At 46.6% G+C, this 16,417-nt stretch overlaps 1 protein-coding gene across 2 annotated transcripts in view; it reads left to right on the forward strand.

Annotated features, from left to right (window-relative positions):
* The window catches only part of emp2 (epithelial membrane protein 2), a 22,736-nt gene extending 7,848 nt beyond the window's left edge, over positions 1-14,888 (forward strand). The window contains exons 1-5 of one of the 2 annotated variants that reach the window (XM_036939712.1): positions 2,730-2,748; positions 4,818-4,916; positions 8,057-8,165; positions 8,556-8,696; positions 14,452-14,888. In XM_036939712.1, coding sequence (XP_036795607.1) covers positions 4,839-4,916; positions 8,057-8,165; positions 8,556-8,696; positions 14,452-14,621 — 498 coding nt within the window. In that variant the 5' untranslated portion in view covers positions 2,730-2,748; positions 4,818-4,838 and the 3' untranslated portion in view covers positions 14,622-14,888. 2 annotated transcript variants of the gene reach the window in all.
* Positions 14,889-16,417: the final 1,529 nt, after the last annotated feature.

A 16,417-nucleotide genomic window follows, 5' to 3' on the forward strand; every position in this document is an offset into this window, starting at 1 on the left:
CTGGATTTTGATAATTAGCGGGAATCATCCTAATTCTGCTCTGCGTTATTTGGTGTTGTGTTATACATGGAGGAAGTTTTTGCAAAGTTGGTGTTTGTCCCATTTTGTGAAGTCTTGGTTGGTGAGCGGACCTCACAACCGTAAAGGGCAATGGGCTCTATAACTGATTCAAGTATTCTTAGCCAGATCCTAATTGGTATGTTGAAATTTATGTTTCTTTTGATGGCATAGAATGCCCTTCTTGCCTGGTCTCTCAGATCGTTCACAGCTTTGTGGAAGTTACCTGTGGCGCTGATGTTTAGGCCGAGGTATGTATAGTTTTTTATGTGCTCTAGGGCAACAGTGTCTAGATGGAATTTGTATTTGTGGTCCTGGCGACTGGACCTTTTTTGGAACACCATTATTTTGGTCTTACTGAGATTTACTGTCAAGGCCCAGGTCTGACAGAATCTGTGCATAAGATCTAGGTGCTGCTGTAGGCCCTCCTTGGTTGGGGACAGAAGGACCAGATCATCAACAAACAGAAGACATTTGACTTCAGATTCTAGTAGGGTGCTGCAGACTGTTCTAGTGCCCGCGCCAATTCGTTGATATACGTGGTAGTCATTTCTCATGGCCATGTCCCCCCAGGAATGTGTGTACACACACCACTAAGGACGGTTGAACGTCCCCCCCCCCCCCCCCCGGTAGTCATTTTGGGATTCCAGAGTCAGAGGGAAGCCTTTGAACCCAGCAGGACAGGACTGTGTGTGTGTGTGTGTGTGTCCTGCAGGGTCTGTGTCTCAGCTGAATAACATATGCTGGTATGGCTTTCTAAAGGTTGGCTCTAAACACACCGGATTCACGTTATTTATGTCTGAACCAAAATAAAGGCAACTAAATAAAATAACCCATGAAGGAATACAACTTTCACTGCTAAACAAGGGTCATGGTTTTACTGCTAAACAAGGGTCATGTTTTCACTGCTAAACAAGGGTCATGGTTTTACTGCTAAACAAGGGTCATGGTTTTACTGCTAAACAAGGGTCATGGTTGTTTTTACTGCTAAACAAGGGTCATGGTTTTACTGCTAAACAAGGGTCATGCTTTTACTGCTAAACAAGGGTCATGGTTTTACTGCTAAACAAGGGTCATGGTTTTACTGCTAAACAAGGGTCATGGTTTTACTGCTAAACAAGGGTCATGGTTGGTTTTACTGCTAAACAAGGGTCATGGTTGTTTTTACTGCTAAACAAGGGTCATGTGTTTTTACTGCTAAACAAGGGTCATGGTTTTACTGCTAAACAAGGGTCATGGTTTTTTACTGCTAAACAAGGGTCATGGTTGGTTTTACTGCTAAACAAGGGTCATGTGTTTTTACTGCTAAACAAGGGTCATGGTTTTACTGCTAAACAAGGGTCATGGTTTTTTACTGCTAAACAAGGGTCATGGTTGGTTTTACTGCTAAACAAGGGTCATGGTTTTACTGCTAAACAAGGGTCATGGTTTTACTGCTAAACAAGGGTCATGTTTTTACTGCTAAACAAGGGTCATGGTTTTACTGCTAAACAAGGGTCATGGTTGGGTTTTTACTGCTAAACAAGGGTCATGGTTGGGTTTTTACTGCTAAACAAGGGTCATGGTTGGGTTTTTACTGCTAAACAAGGGTCATGGTTGGTTTTTACTGCTAAACAAGGGTCATGGTTGGTTTTACTGCTAAACAAGGGTCATGGTTGGTTTTACTGCTAAACAAGGGTCATGGTTGGTTTTACTGCTAAACAAGGGTCATGGTTTTACTGCTAAACATGGGTCATGGTTTTACTGCTAAACAAGGGTCATGGTTTTACTGCTAAACAAGGGTCATGGTTGGTTTTACTTCTAAACAAGGGTCATGGTTGTTTTTACTGCTAAACAAGGGTCATGGTTTTACTGCTAAACAAGGGTCATGGTTTTACTGCTAAACAAGGGTCATGGTTTTACTGCTAAACAAGGGTCATGGTTGGTTTTACTGCTAAACAAGGGTCATGGTTGTTTTTACTGCTAAACAAGGGTCATGGTTTTACTGCTAAACAAGGGTCATGGTTTGAGTGGAACATAACAGCAGAGAATGATGTAACACACGGTTCCATACCTGGTCAGGAGGACCCTGTCAGTCACACTTGGACGGACACACACAGACGCAGGATAGAAGTTTTGGGGTTTCACTAGTGTTCTGGGGTGTGTGTGTGTGTGTGTGTGTGTGTGTGTGTGTGTGTAGCTGGATTACTCGCTGTCTCTCTCTACTGTGTTTGTGTTCTAAGTGGTGAAGACCTAGAGAGAGAGAGGAGGTGAAGACCTAGAGAGAGAGAGAGAGAGAGAGGAGGTGAAGACCTAGAGAGAGAGAGAGAGGAGGTGAAGACCTAGAGAGAGAGGAGGTGAAGACCTAGAGAAAGAGAGGAGGAGGTGGTGGTGAAGACCAGGAGGAGGAGGTGGTGAAGACCAGGAGGAGGAGGAGGTGGTGGTGAAGACCAGGAGGAGGAGGTGGTGAAGACCAGGAGGAGGAGGAGGTGGTGGTGGTGAAGACCAGGAGGAGGAGGAGGAGGTGGTGGAGGAGGTGGTGAAGACCAGGAGGAGGTGGTGAAGACCAGGAGGAGGAGGTGAAGAAGACCAGGAGGAGGAGGAGGAGGTGGTGAAGACCAGGAGGAGGAGGAGGAGGTGGTGAAGACCAGGAGGAGGAGGAGGAGGTGAAGAAGACCAGGAGGAGGAGGTGAAGAAGACCCGGAGGAGGAGGTAACGAAAGCTTCAAACAGAAGACTCAACAGTTCTACACGTGGAAGATGGAAGGAGCTTAGTGGTGTTGGAAGCTCTCTCCTCTCGCTTCCATCATTTGTTCCATGGCCTAAGTCAGCGTAGTGTGTGTGTGTGTGTGTGTGTGTGTGTGTAAGCGAGAGGGAGAGATCTAAGGACTGTGTTATATAAAAAAAGAGAAGAAATTACATTAAAAGTGAAATCCAAGTCAGCATTTTCCACTAAAAGAGGGAACTGGGTCGGGGCCCTACATCTAACATCGTCTATTAGGATGATTTGATTTGATGGCTTTGATGCCAACTACTGAGTTAGAGTAGGAGAGAGCGAGAGAGCTATTCCAATTGGTTATTCTTTAACTCTAACAGCTCTGGCATCTTCCCCAATATTCCCAATCCTTCCATAACAAAGCCATCACCCACAGAGAGATGAACCCGGAGAAACCCATTACTCATCTGTTGATTGGCTCCTCAGTCATCATTACTCATCTGTTAATTGGCTCCTCAGTCATCATTACTCATCTGTTGATTGGCTCCTCAGTCATCATTACTCATCTGTTGATTGGCTCCTTAGTCATCCTTAATGATCTGATTAGCTCCTCAGTCATCATTAATGATCTGTTGATTGGCTCCTCAGTCATCATTAATGATCTGTTGATTGGCTCCTCAGTCATCATTACTCATCTGTTGATTGGCTCCTTAGTCATCCTTAATGATCTGATTAGCTCCTCAGTCATCATTAATGATCTGTTGATTGGCTCCTCAGTCATCATTACTCATCTGTTGATTGGCTCCTCAGTCATCATTACTCATCTGTTGATTGGCTCAAATGTGGCACAGAGAGGAAAGCTTTAGCTGTAGTTGGGATTTAGTTTCCTCTTAGCATTAGGATTAGTGCTGAATGAGAAATCCATCCGCTGAAGTTATTAACCTTGCGTGGTACTGGACAGCGTTCACAACAGACCCGTCTAGTACACAACAGACCCGTCTAGTTCACAACAGACCCGTCTAGTTCACAACAGACCCGTCTAGTTCACAACAGACCCATCTAACGCAGCACAGGAATGTATCCTGTTGTAGTTCACAACAGACCCGTCTAGTTCACAACAGACCCTTCTAGTTCACAACAGACCCGTCTAGTTCACAACAGACCCGTCTAGTTCACAACAGACCCATCAGTTCACAACAGACCCTTCTAGTTCACAACAGACCCTTCTAGTTCACAACAGACCCGTCTAGTTCACAACAGACCCGTCTAGTTCACAACAGACCCTTCTAGTTCACAACAGACCCTTCTAGTTCACAACAGACCCTTCTAGTTCACAACAGATCCGTCTAGTTCACAACAGACCCGTCTAGTTCACAACAGACCCGTCTAGTTCACAACAGACCCGTCTAGTTCACAACAGACCCTTCTAGTTCACAACAGACCCGTCTAGTTCACAACAGACCCGTCTAGTTCACAACAGACCCTTCTAGTTCACAACAGACCCTTCTAGTTCACAACAGACCCTTCTAGTTCACAACAGATCCGTCTAGTTCACAACAGACCCGTCTAGTTCACAACAGACCCGTCTAGTTCACAACAGACCCGTCTAGTTCACAACAGACCCTTCTAGTTCACAACAGACCCGTCTAGTTCACAACAGACCCGTCTAGTTCACAACAGACCCTTCTAGTTCACAACAGACCCGTCTAGTTCACAACAGACCCGTCTACCGCAGCACAGGAATGTATCCTGTTGTAGTTCACAACAGACCCGTCTAGTTCACAACAGACCCTTCTAGTTCACAACAGACCCTTCTAGTTCACAACAGACCCGTCTAGTTCACAACAGACCCATCTACAGTAATGTATCCTGTTGTAGTTCACACAAGGAGTTTCCTGCTCGATTATTGTGAACTATATAATCTCTCTCTCTCTGTCTCTCTCTCTCTCTATCCCTCTCTCTCTCTCTCTTTCTATCCCTCTCTGTCTCTATCCCTCTCTCTCTCTCTCTCTCTCTATCCCTGTCTCTCTCTCTCTCTCTCTCTCTCTCTCTCTCTCTCTCTCTAGGTTCCCGTGTAACAGACAGACATGTTGGTGATTTTAACCTTCATCCTCCTCTTCCACGTCATCTCAGTCATCCTCCTCTTCATCAGCACCATCAACAATGTACAGTACCAAACCCAGACCTTTGTCCAAACGTCACTTAAACATTCTGACTCTTTTTTTTTTCCCTGCACATTGTTACGTTACAGCCTTATTCTAAAATGGATTGAACCCTCTCTCATCAATCTACACACAATACCCCATAATGACATCACAATACCCCATAATGACATCACAATACCCCATAATGATATCACAATACCCCATAATGATATCACAATACCATGTAATGACAGCGAAAACAGGAATTTTCAAAATTTTACCAAATGTATTAAAAATGAACAACAGAAATATTTGAGGTAAAAAAGCCTCTCTCTGGTACAAGTGGTACGGTATCGTCCCACCTCGACGACAGCCAGTGAAAGTGCAGGGCGCCAAATTCAAAACAACAGATAATCCCATAATTAAAATTCCTCAAACATACAAGTATTGTACACCATTTTTAAAGATAAACTTGTTGTAAATCCAACCCATACAGACATTTTCCAGCCAAGGAGAGAGCTCACAATAGTCAGAAATAGCGATTTTTTTTTAAATTTCTAATTGCTGCCCCCTACCCTAGTGAAGTTAATCCATTTTAGAACAAGGCTGTAAATGTAACTAAATGTGGAACAATTCAAGGGGTCTGACCTTCCGAAGGCAGTGTACCTTCCACAGCGTCTTGTGAGATTTATTCTAATCCTTTCTCTTTGCTTATTTGACCTGTTCTTGCCATAATATGGACTCGGTCTTTTACCAAATAGGGCTATCTTCTTAACCCCCCCCCCCCAAACCTTGTCACAACCCAACTGATTGGCTTAAACGCATTAAGAACTCAAAATGTAATTTTTTTTCTTCCCAAGGCACACCTGTTAATTGAAATGCATTCCAGGTGACTACCTCATGAAGCTGGTTGAGAGAATGCCAAAAGAGTGTACAAAGCTGTCATCAAGGCAAAGGGTGTGATCTGATGTCTTCACTATTATTCTACGATGTAGAAAGTAGTTTTAAAAAAAATAAAGGAAAAAAAAAACCCCTGGAATGAGTAGGTGTATTTTATATTTTTATTCATCCTACATCCTCTCTCCGTCTAGGCATGGTGGGTGGCGTCTGCTCCAGGAGGCAACGTGATTTACACTGTTGACTGGTGCTGTATTTTATAGCTACATCCTCTCTCCGTCTAGGCATGGTGGGTGGCGTCTGCTCCAGGAGGCAACGTGATTTACACTGTTGACTGGTGCTGTATTTTATAGCTACATCCTCTCTCCGTCTAGGCATGGTGGGTGGCGTCTGCTCCAGGAGGCAACGTGATTTACACTGTTGACTGGTGCTGTATTTTATAGCTACATCCTCTCTCCGTCTAGGCATGGTGGGTGGCGTCTGCTCCAGGAGGCAACGTGATTTACACTGTTGACTGGTGCTGTATTTTATAGCTACATCCTCTCTCCGTCTAGGCGTGGTGGGTGGCGTCTGCTCCAGGAGGCAACGTGATTTACACTGTTGACTGGTGCTGTATTTTATAGCTACATCCTCTCTCCGTCTAGGCATGGTGGGTGGCGTCTGCTCCAGGAGGCAACGTGATTTACACTGTTGACTGGTGCTGTATTTTATAGCTACATCCTCTCTCCGTCTAGGCATGGTGGGTGGCGTCTGCTCCAGGAGGCAACGTGATTTACACTGTTGACTGGTGCTGTATTTTATAGCTACATCCTCTCTCCGTCTAGGCATGGTGGGTGGCGTCTGCTCCAGGAGGCAACGTGATTTACACTGTTGACTGGTGCTGTATTTTATAGCTACATCCTCTCTCCGTCTAGGCATGGTGGGTGGCGTCTGCTCCAGGAGGCAACGTGATTTACACTGTTGACTGGTGCTGTATTTTATAGCTACATCCTCTCTCCGTCTAGGCATGGTGGGTGGCGTCTGCTCCAGGAGGCAACGTGATTTACACTGTTGACTGGTGCTGTATTTTATAGCTACATCCTCTCTCCGTCTAGGCATGGTGGGTGGCGTCTGCTCCAGGAGGCAACGTCATTTACACTGTTGACTGGTGCTGTATTTTATAGCTACATCCTCTCTCCGTCTAGGCATGGTGGGTGGCGTCTGCTCCAGGAGGCAACGTGATTTACACTGTTGACTGGTGCTGTATTTTATAGCTACATCCTCTCTCCGTCTAGGCATGGTGGGTGGCGTCTGCTCCAGGAGGCAACGTGATTTACACTGTTGACTGGTGCTGTATTTTATAGCTACATCCTCTCTCCGTCTAGGCGTGGTGGGTGGCGTCTGCTCCAGGAGGCAACGTCATTTACACTGTTGACTGGTGCTGTATTTTATAGCTACATCCTCTCTCCGTCTAGGCATGGTGGGTGGCGTCTGCTCCAGGAGGCAACGTCATTTACACTGTTGACTGGTGCTGTATTTTATAGCTACATCCTCTCTCCGTCTAGGCATGGTGGGTGGCGTCTGCTCCAGGAGGCAACGTGATTTACACTGTTGACTGGTGCTGTATTTTATAGCTACATCCTCTCTCCGTCTAGGCATGGTGGGTGGCGTCTGCTCCAGGAGGCAACGTGATTTACACTGTTGACTGGTGCTGTATTTTATAGCTACATCCTCTCTCCGTCTAGGCATGGTGGGTGGCGTCTGCTCCAGGAGGCAACGTGATTTACACTGTTGACTGGTGCTGTATTTTATAGCTACATCCTCTCTCCGTCTAGGCATGGTGGGTGGCGTCTGCTCCAGGAGGCAACGTGATTTACACTGTTGACTGGTGCTGTATTTTATAGCTACATCCTCTCTCCGTCTAGGCATGGTGGGTGGCGTCTGCTCCAGGAGGCAACGTGATTTACACTGTTGACTGGTGCTGTATTTTATAGCTACATCCTCTCTCCGTCTAGGCATGGTGGGTGGCGTCTGCTCCAGGAGGCAACGTGATTTACACTGTTGACTGGTGCTGTATTTTATAGCTACATCCTCTCTCCGTCTAGGCGTGGTGGGTGGCGTCTGCTCCAGGAGGCAACGTGATTTACACTGTTGACTGGTGCTGTATTTTATAGCTACATCCTCTCTCCGTCTAGGCATGGTGGGTGGCGTCTGCTCCAGGAGGCAACGTGATTTACACTGTTGACTGGTGCTGTATTTTATAGCTACATCCTCTCTCCGTCTAGGCATGGTGGGTGGCGTCTGCTCCAGGAGGCAACGTGATTTACACCGACCTGTGGTACTCCTGTAACGTAACATGTCTCCCTGTCAAGAACGGCGCTTCCACTGACGCAGGTAACCTAGCAACCAGGACTTATCACGAAGGACGTGTGTGTCTGTTTGTAGACCTCTCTCTCTCTCTCTCCGTGTCTCTCTCTCTGTGTCTCTCTCTCTCTCTCTGTCTCTCTCTCTCTCTGTGTCTCTCTCTCTGTGTCTCTCTCTCTGTGTCTCTCTCTCTCTCTGTGTCTCTCTCTCTCTCTGTGTCTCTCTCTCTCTGTGTCTCTCTGTGTGTCTCTCTGTGTCTCTCTCTCTCTGTGTCTCTCTGTCTCTCTGTGTCTCTCTGTCTCTCTCTCTCTCTCTCTCTCTCTCTCTGTGTCTCTCTCTCTCTCTCTCTGTGTCTCTCTCTCTCTCTGTGTCTCTCTCTCTCTCTGTGTCTCTCTCTCTGTAACACTCCTCTCTTTCTAGTCTATCTACAGGCTGTCCAGGCCACTATGATCCTGTCCACAATTCTCTGCTGCGTGGGTTTCTTTGTGTTCATCCTTCAGCTCTTCAAACTGAAACAAGGAGAGAGATTTGTCTTTACAGCCATCATCCAGCTAATGGCTGGTGAGTACCAATACTGGGAATACTAAATCTACCAATCAAAGACAGCTACTGGTAATACTAAATCTACCAATCAAAGACAGCTACTGGTAATACTAAATCTACCAATCAAAGACAGCTACTGGCAATACTAAATCTACCAATCAAAGACAGCTACTGGCTATACTAAATCTACCAATCAAAGACAGCTACTGGCTGGTGAGTACCAATACTGGTAATACTAAATCTACCAATCAAAGACAGCTACTGGCTAGTGAGTACCAATACTGGTAATACTAAATCTACCAATCAAAGACAGCTACTGGCTGGTGAGTACCAATACTGGCAATACTAAATCTACCAATCAAAGACAGCTACTGGTAATACTAAATCTACCAATCAAAGACAGCTACTGGCTAGTGAGTACCAATACTGGGAATACTAAATCTACCAATCAAAGACAGCTACTGGCAATACTAAATCTACCAATCAAAGACAGCTACTGGCAATACTAAATCTACCAATCAAAGACAGCTACTGGCAATACTAAATCTACCAATCAAAGACAGCTACTGGCAATACTAAATCTACCAATCAAAGACAGCTACTGGCTAGTGAGTACCAATACTGGTAATACTAAATCTACCAATCAAAGACAGCTACTGGCAATACTAAATCTACCAATCAAAGACAGTTACTGGCTAGTGAGTACCAATACTGGGAATACTAAATCTACCAATCAAAGACAGCTACTGGCTAGTGAGTACCAATACTGGTAATACTAAATCTACCAATCAAAGACAGCTACTGGTAATACTAAATCTACCAATCAAAGACAGCTACTGGCTATACTAAATCTACCAATCAAAGACAGCTACTGGTAATACTAAATCTACCAATCAAAGACAGCTACTGGCTGGTGAGTACCAATACTGGTAATACTAAATCTACCAATCAAAGACAGCTACTGGCAATACTAAATCTACCAATCAAAGACAGCTACTGGCTATACTAAATCTACCAATCAAAGACAGCTACTGGCAATACTAAATCTACCAATCAAAGACAGCTACTGGCTAGTGAGTACCAATACTGGTAATACTAAATCTACCAATCAAAGACAGCTACTGGCTAGTGAGTACCAATACTGGTAATACTAAATCTACCAATCAAAGACAGCTACTGGCTATACTAAATCTACCAATCAAAGACAGCTACTGGTAATACTAAATCTACCAATCAAAGACAGCTACTGGCTGGTGAGTACCAATACTGGTAATACTAAATCTACCAATCAAAGACAGCTACTGGCAATACTAAATCTACCAATCAAAGACAGCTACTGGCTATACTAAATCTACCAATCAAAGACAGCTACTGGCAATACTAAATCTACCAATCAAAGACAGCTACTGGCTAGTGAGTACCAATACTGGTAATACTAAATCTACCAATCAAAGACAGCTACTGGCTAGTGAGTACCAATACTGGGAATACTAAATCTACCAATCAAAGACAGCTACTGGCAATACTAAATCTACCAATCAAAGACAGCTACTGGCTATACTAAATCTACCAATCAAAGACAGCTACTGGCTAGTGAGTACCAATACTGGGAATACTAAATCTACCAATCAAAGACAGCTACTGGCTGGTGAGTACCAATACTGGTAATACTAAATCTACCAATCAAAGACAGCTACTGGCTAGTGAGTACCAATACTGGTAATACTAAATCTACCAATCAAAGACAGCTACTGGCAATACTAAATCTACCAATCAAAGACAGCTACTGGCTGGTGAGTACCAATACTGGTAATACTAAATCTACCAATCAAAGACAGCTACTGGCTAGTGAGTACCAATACTGGGAATACTAAATCTACCAATCAAAGACAGCTACTGGCTATACTAAATCTACCAATCAAAGACAGCTACTGGCTAGTGAGTACCAATACTGGGAATACTAAATCTACCAATCAAAGACAGCTACTGGCAATACTAAATCTACCAATCAAAGACAGCTAATGGCTGGTGAGTACCAATACTGGTAATACTAAATCTACCAATCAAAGACAGCTACTGGCTAGTGAGTACCAATACTGGGAATACTAAATCTACCAATCAAAGACAGCTACTGGTAATACTAAATCTACCAATCAAAGACAGCTACTGGCTGGTGAGTACCAATACTGGTAATACTAAATCTACCAATCAAAGACAGCTACTGGCTAGTGAGTACCAATACTGGTAATACTAAATCTACCAATCAAAGACAGCTACTGGCTAGTGAGTACCAATACTGGGAATACTAAATCTACCAATCAAAGACAGCTACTGGCAATACTAAATCTACCAATCAAAGACAGCTACTGGCAATACTAAATCTACCAATCAAAGACAGCTACTGGCAATACTAAATCTACCAATCAAAGACAGCTACTGGTAATACTAAATCTACCAATCAAAGACAGTTACTGGCTGGTGAGTACCAATACTGGTAATACTAAATCTACCAATCAAAGACAGTTACTGGCTGGTGAGTACCAATACTGGTAATACTAAATCTACCAATCAAAGACAGTTACTGGCTAGTGAGTACCAATACTGGGAATACTAAATCTACCAATCAAAGACAGCTACTGGCAATACTAAATCTACCAATCAAAGACAGCTACTGGCAATACTAAATCTACCAATCAAAGACAGCTACTGGTAATACTAAATCTACCAATCAAAGACAGTTACTGGCTGGTGAGTACCAATACTGGGAATACTAAATCTACCAATCAAAGACAGCTTGTTGTGTTACAGCCTGAATTTTAAAAGGGTGTGTCGCTGGCCTACCCACAATCCCCCATAATGGTCCCGGGTTCGGCCGTATTAGTCCGTCATTGTAAATAAGAATGTGTTCTTAACTGACTTGCTTAGTTAAATAAAGGTTAAATAAAGGTTAAATAAAGGTTAAATAAAATAAAAGGGTTAAATAAATGTCAAATATAATGCGGAATTATGTTTTTGTTTTTATTTTGACAAACTAATTAAAAATGAAAAGCTGAAATGTCTTATTAACAGTAAGCATTCAATCCCGTTGTTATGGAAACGCCTAAATAAGTTCAGGAGCAAAAAATGTCCTCAGCAAGTTACATAATAAGTTGCATGGACTCACTGTGTGCAATAATATAGTGTTTAACATGATTTATGAATGACTACCTCATCTCTGTACCACACACATAAGGTCCCTCAGTCGAGCAGTGAATATCAAACACAGATTCAACCACCAGTCATGGGGTATTGTGATGTCGTCATGGGGTATTGTGATGTCGTCATGGGGTATTGTGATGTCGACATGGGGTATTGTGATGTCGTCATGGGGTATTGTGATGTCGTCAAGGGGTATTGTGATGTCGTCATGGGGTATTGTGATGTCGTCATGGGGTATTGTGATGTCGTCATGGGGTATTGTGATGTCATCATGGGGTATTGTGATGTCGTCATGGGGTATTGTGAGTCCAAGGCCTCACAGAGAAGGAGCCCTATTTATTATTTTACGTTACCTTTAACGAGTTAAGTCAGTTACGAACTAATTCCTATTTTCAATTACGGCCTCGGAACAGTGGGCTGTTTTACCTGGTCGGCTCGGGGGATTCGATCTTGCAACCTTTCGGTTACTAGTCCAATGCTCTAACCACTAGGCTATCTACCTCCTCTACACTCTAACCACTAGGCCATCTACCTCCTCTACACTCTAACCACTAGGCTACCTGCCTCCTCTACACTCTAACCACTAGGCAACCTACCTCCTCTACACTCTAACCACTAGGCTACCTGCCTCCTCTACACTCTAACCACTAGGCTACCTGCCTCCTCTACACTCTAACCACTAGGCTACCTGCCTCCTCTACACTCTAACCACTAGGCCACCTACCTCCTCTACACTCTAACCACTAGACAACCTACCTCCTCTACACTCTAACCACTAGGCAACCTACCTATTGGTAGATGGTAAATAAACAAAGAGTCTTTGAGCACGGTGAAGTTATTAATTACACTTTGGATGGTGTGTCAATACACCCAGTCACTACAATGATACAGGCGTCCTTTCTAACTCAGTTGCCGGAGAGGAAGGAAACCGCTCATTGATTTCAGCATGAGGCCAAAGGTGACTTTAAAACAGTTACAGAATTGAATGGCTGTGATAGGAGAAAACTGAGGATGGATCAACAACATTGTAGTTACTCCACAATACTAAACTAAATGACAGAGTGGAAAGAAGGAACTTTACTTCCTGAATACAAAATGTTATGTTTGTGGCAAATCCAACACAACACTCTTTTATTTTCAAGCATGGTGGTGGCTACATCATGTTATGGGTATGCTTGTCATCTACAAGGACTAGGGAGTTTATTAGGACAAAAATAAAAATAATAGAGCTCAGCACAGACAAACTCCTAGAGGGAAAACCTGGTTCAGTCTGACACTGGGAGATTAATTCACCTTTCAGCAGGACAATAACCTAAAAACACCAAGGACAAATATACACTGGAGTTGCTTACCAACAAGACATTGAATGTTCCTGAGTGACCTAGTTAGAGTTTTGGCTTGAAAATCTATGCCAAGACTTGGAAAATGGCTGTGTAGCAATGATCAACAACCAATTTGACAGAAGCTTGAATCATTTTTAAAAGAATGTGTAAATATTGTAAAATGCAGGTGTGCAAAGCTCTTAGAGACTTACCCAGAAAGACTCACAGCTCTTAGAGACTGACCCAGAAAGACTCGCAGCTCTTAGAGACGTACCCAGAAAGACTCGCAGCTCTTAGAGACTTACCCAGAAAGACTCGCAGCTCTTAGAGACTGACCCAGAAAGACTCGCAGCTCTTAGAGACGTACCCAGAAAGACTCGCAGCTCTTAGAGACGTACCCAGAAAGACTCGCAGCTCTTAGAGACGTACCCAGAAAGACTCGCAGCTCTTAGAGACGTACCCAGAGAGACTCGCAGCTCTTAGAGACGTACCCAGAGAGACTCGCAGCTCTTAGAGATGTACCCAGAGAGACTCGCAGCTCTTAGAGACGTACCCAGAGAGACTCGCAGCTCTTAGAGACGTACCCAGAGAGACTCGCAGCTATAATCAATGCCAAAGTTGATTCTAACATGTATTGACTCAGGTATGAATTCTTATGTAAATGAGATTTCTGTATTTCATCTTCAATATATGTCTAAAAACACATTTTCACTTTAAAAAATAAAAAATAAAAAATAAAGTTTGAATTCAGGCTGTAACACAACAAAATGTGGAATAAGTCAAGGGGTATGAATAATTTGTGAAGCCGCTGTAAAGGAAGCCTGTGTTCCTGTTTTAAACGTCCTGTCAGTTGGAGGGGTTCTGTATCCTACCCCCTTCCTATCCTAGTTCCTAACCCCCCTCCTCCAGGCCTGTGTTCCTGTATCCTTCCTATCCTAGTTCCTAACCCCCCCCCCCCTCCTCCAGGCCTGTGTTCCTGTATCCTTCCTATCCTAGTTCCTAACCCCCCCCTCCTCCTCCTCCAGGCCTGTGTTCCTGTATCCTTCCTATCCTAGTTCCTAACCCCCCCCTCCTCCTCCTCCAGGCCTGTGTTCCTGTATCCTTCCTATCCTAGTTCCTAACCCCCCCCTCCTCCTCCTCCAGGCCTGTGTTCCTGTATCCTTCCTATCCTAGTTCCTAACCCCCCTCCTCCAGGCCTGTGTTCCTGTATCCTTCCTATCCTAGTTCCTAACCCCCCCCTCCTCCTCCCCCAGGCCTGTGTGTGATGATCGGAGCGTCCATATACACGGCGCAGAGGGAGAGTTTTACGGAGGAGTCTCTAAGGAAGGGAGGATACGGTTCATCCTACGTCCTGGCCTGGATCAGTTTCCCCATGACTGTCTTCAGTGGACTCATGTATCTGGTGTTGAGGAAACGCAAATAAAACACTCGTATCTCTACAAGACACAAAACACGTTATAATTGAACAGAGGAAGTGTGTAAACTAACAGTCTATTAGCTAAAAAGGTAACTCTAAAACATGTTGTTGTTAAGAGTGGCTGTTTTTAAAAGACGTTTTCTCCACACTGTGTGGTTGGAATGAGACTGTGACATATCAGCCTGTTTTTTGGGTGGGGGGGTGGGATGGAGTTTGGGCGTGGAGTTTCCATGGTGACGTCAATGCTGTAAATTTGAATAAACAATGGACCAATAAATGGTGTATAGTTGAATTGCATGATGAACGATGGTTAAGACTGAGCAGGACAACACTGTGTATAGTTCTACTAGAGTAAACCTAGTGTAGAAGGTGGAATATATAGGATTGTCTTCCGGACCATCTGTCTGTCTGCCTCCCTCCCTGCTGGCCTGTCCATCTGTCTGTCTGCCTCCCTCCCTCCCCATCTGTACGTCTGCCTCCCTCCCTGTCCGTCTGCCTCCCTCCCTGCCGGCCTGCCTCCCTCCCTCCCTGCTGGCCTGTCCGTCTGCCTTCCTCCCTCCCTGTCCGTCTGCCTCCCTCCCTCCCTGCCGGCCTGTCTCCCTCCCTGCCGGCCTCCCTCCCTGCCGGCCTGTCCGTCGGCCTCCCTCCCTCCCTCCCTGCCGGCCTGTCCGTCTGCCTCCCTCCCTGTCCGTCTCCCTCCCTGTCCGTCTGCCTCCCTCCCTCCCTCCCTGCCGGCCTGTCCGTCGGCCTCCCTCCCTCCCTGCCGGCCTGTCCGTCGGCCTCCCTCCCTCCCTCCCTGCCGGCCTCCCTCCCTGCCGGCCTGTCCGTCGGCCTCCCTCCCTCCCTCCCTCCCTCCCTGCCGGCCTGTCCGTCTGCCTCCCTCCCTGTCCGTCTCCCTCCCTGTCCGTCTGCCTCCCTCCCTCCCTCCCTGCCGGCCTGTCCGTCGGCCTCCCTCCCTCCCTGCCGGCCTGTCCGTCGGCCTCCCTGCCGGCCTGTCCGTCTGCCTCCCTCCCTGTCCGTCTCCCTCCCTGTCCGTCTGCCTGCCTCCCTCCTTGCCGGCCTGTCCGTCTGCCTCCCTCCCTCCCTGCCGGCCTGTCTCCCTCCCTGCCTGCCTCCCTCCCTCCCTCCCTCCCTGCCTCCCTCCCTCCCTCCCTCCCTCCCTGCCTGCCTCCCTCCCTCCCTCCCTGCCTGCCTGCCTCCCTCCCTCCCTGCCGGCCTCCCTCCCTCCCTCCCTGCCGGCCTCCCTCCCTCCCTGCCGGCCTGTCCGTCTGCCTCCCTGCCGGCCTCCCTGCCGGCCTCCCTCCCTCCCTGCCGGCCTGTCCGTCTGCCTCCCTGCTGGCCTGTCTGCCTCCCTCCCTCCCTCCCTCCCTGCCGGCCTTTCCGTCTGCCTCCCTCCCTGCCGGCCTGTCCGTCTGCCTCCCTCCCTCCCTGCCGGCCTGTCCGTCGGCCTCCCTCCCTCCCTGCCGGCCTGTCCGTCGGCCTCCCTCCCTCCCTGCCGGCCTGTCCGTCTGCCTCCCTCCCTGTCCGTCTCCCTCCCTGTCCGTCTGCCTGCCTCCCTCCTTGCCGGCCTGTCCGTCTGCCTCCCTCCCTCCCTGCCGGCCTGTCTCCCTCCCTGCCTGCCTCCCTCCCTCCCTCCCTGCCTGCCTGCCTCCCTCCCTCCCTGCCTGCCTGCCTCCCTCCCTCCCTCCCTGCCGGCCTCCCTCCCTCCCTCCCTGCCGGCCTCCCTCCCTCCCTGCCGGCCTGTCCGTCTGCCTCCCTGCCGGCCTCCCTGCCGGCCTCCCTCCCTCCCTGCCGGCCTGTCC

Source organism: Oncorhynchus mykiss, chromosome 13 (genome assembly GCF_013265735.2).
Source record: "Oncorhynchus mykiss isolate Arlee chromosome 13, USDA_OmykA_1.1, whole genome shotgun sequence".
Classification (NCBI taxonomy): domain Eukaryota; kingdom Metazoa; phylum Chordata; class Actinopteri; order Salmoniformes; family Salmonidae; genus Oncorhynchus; species Oncorhynchus mykiss.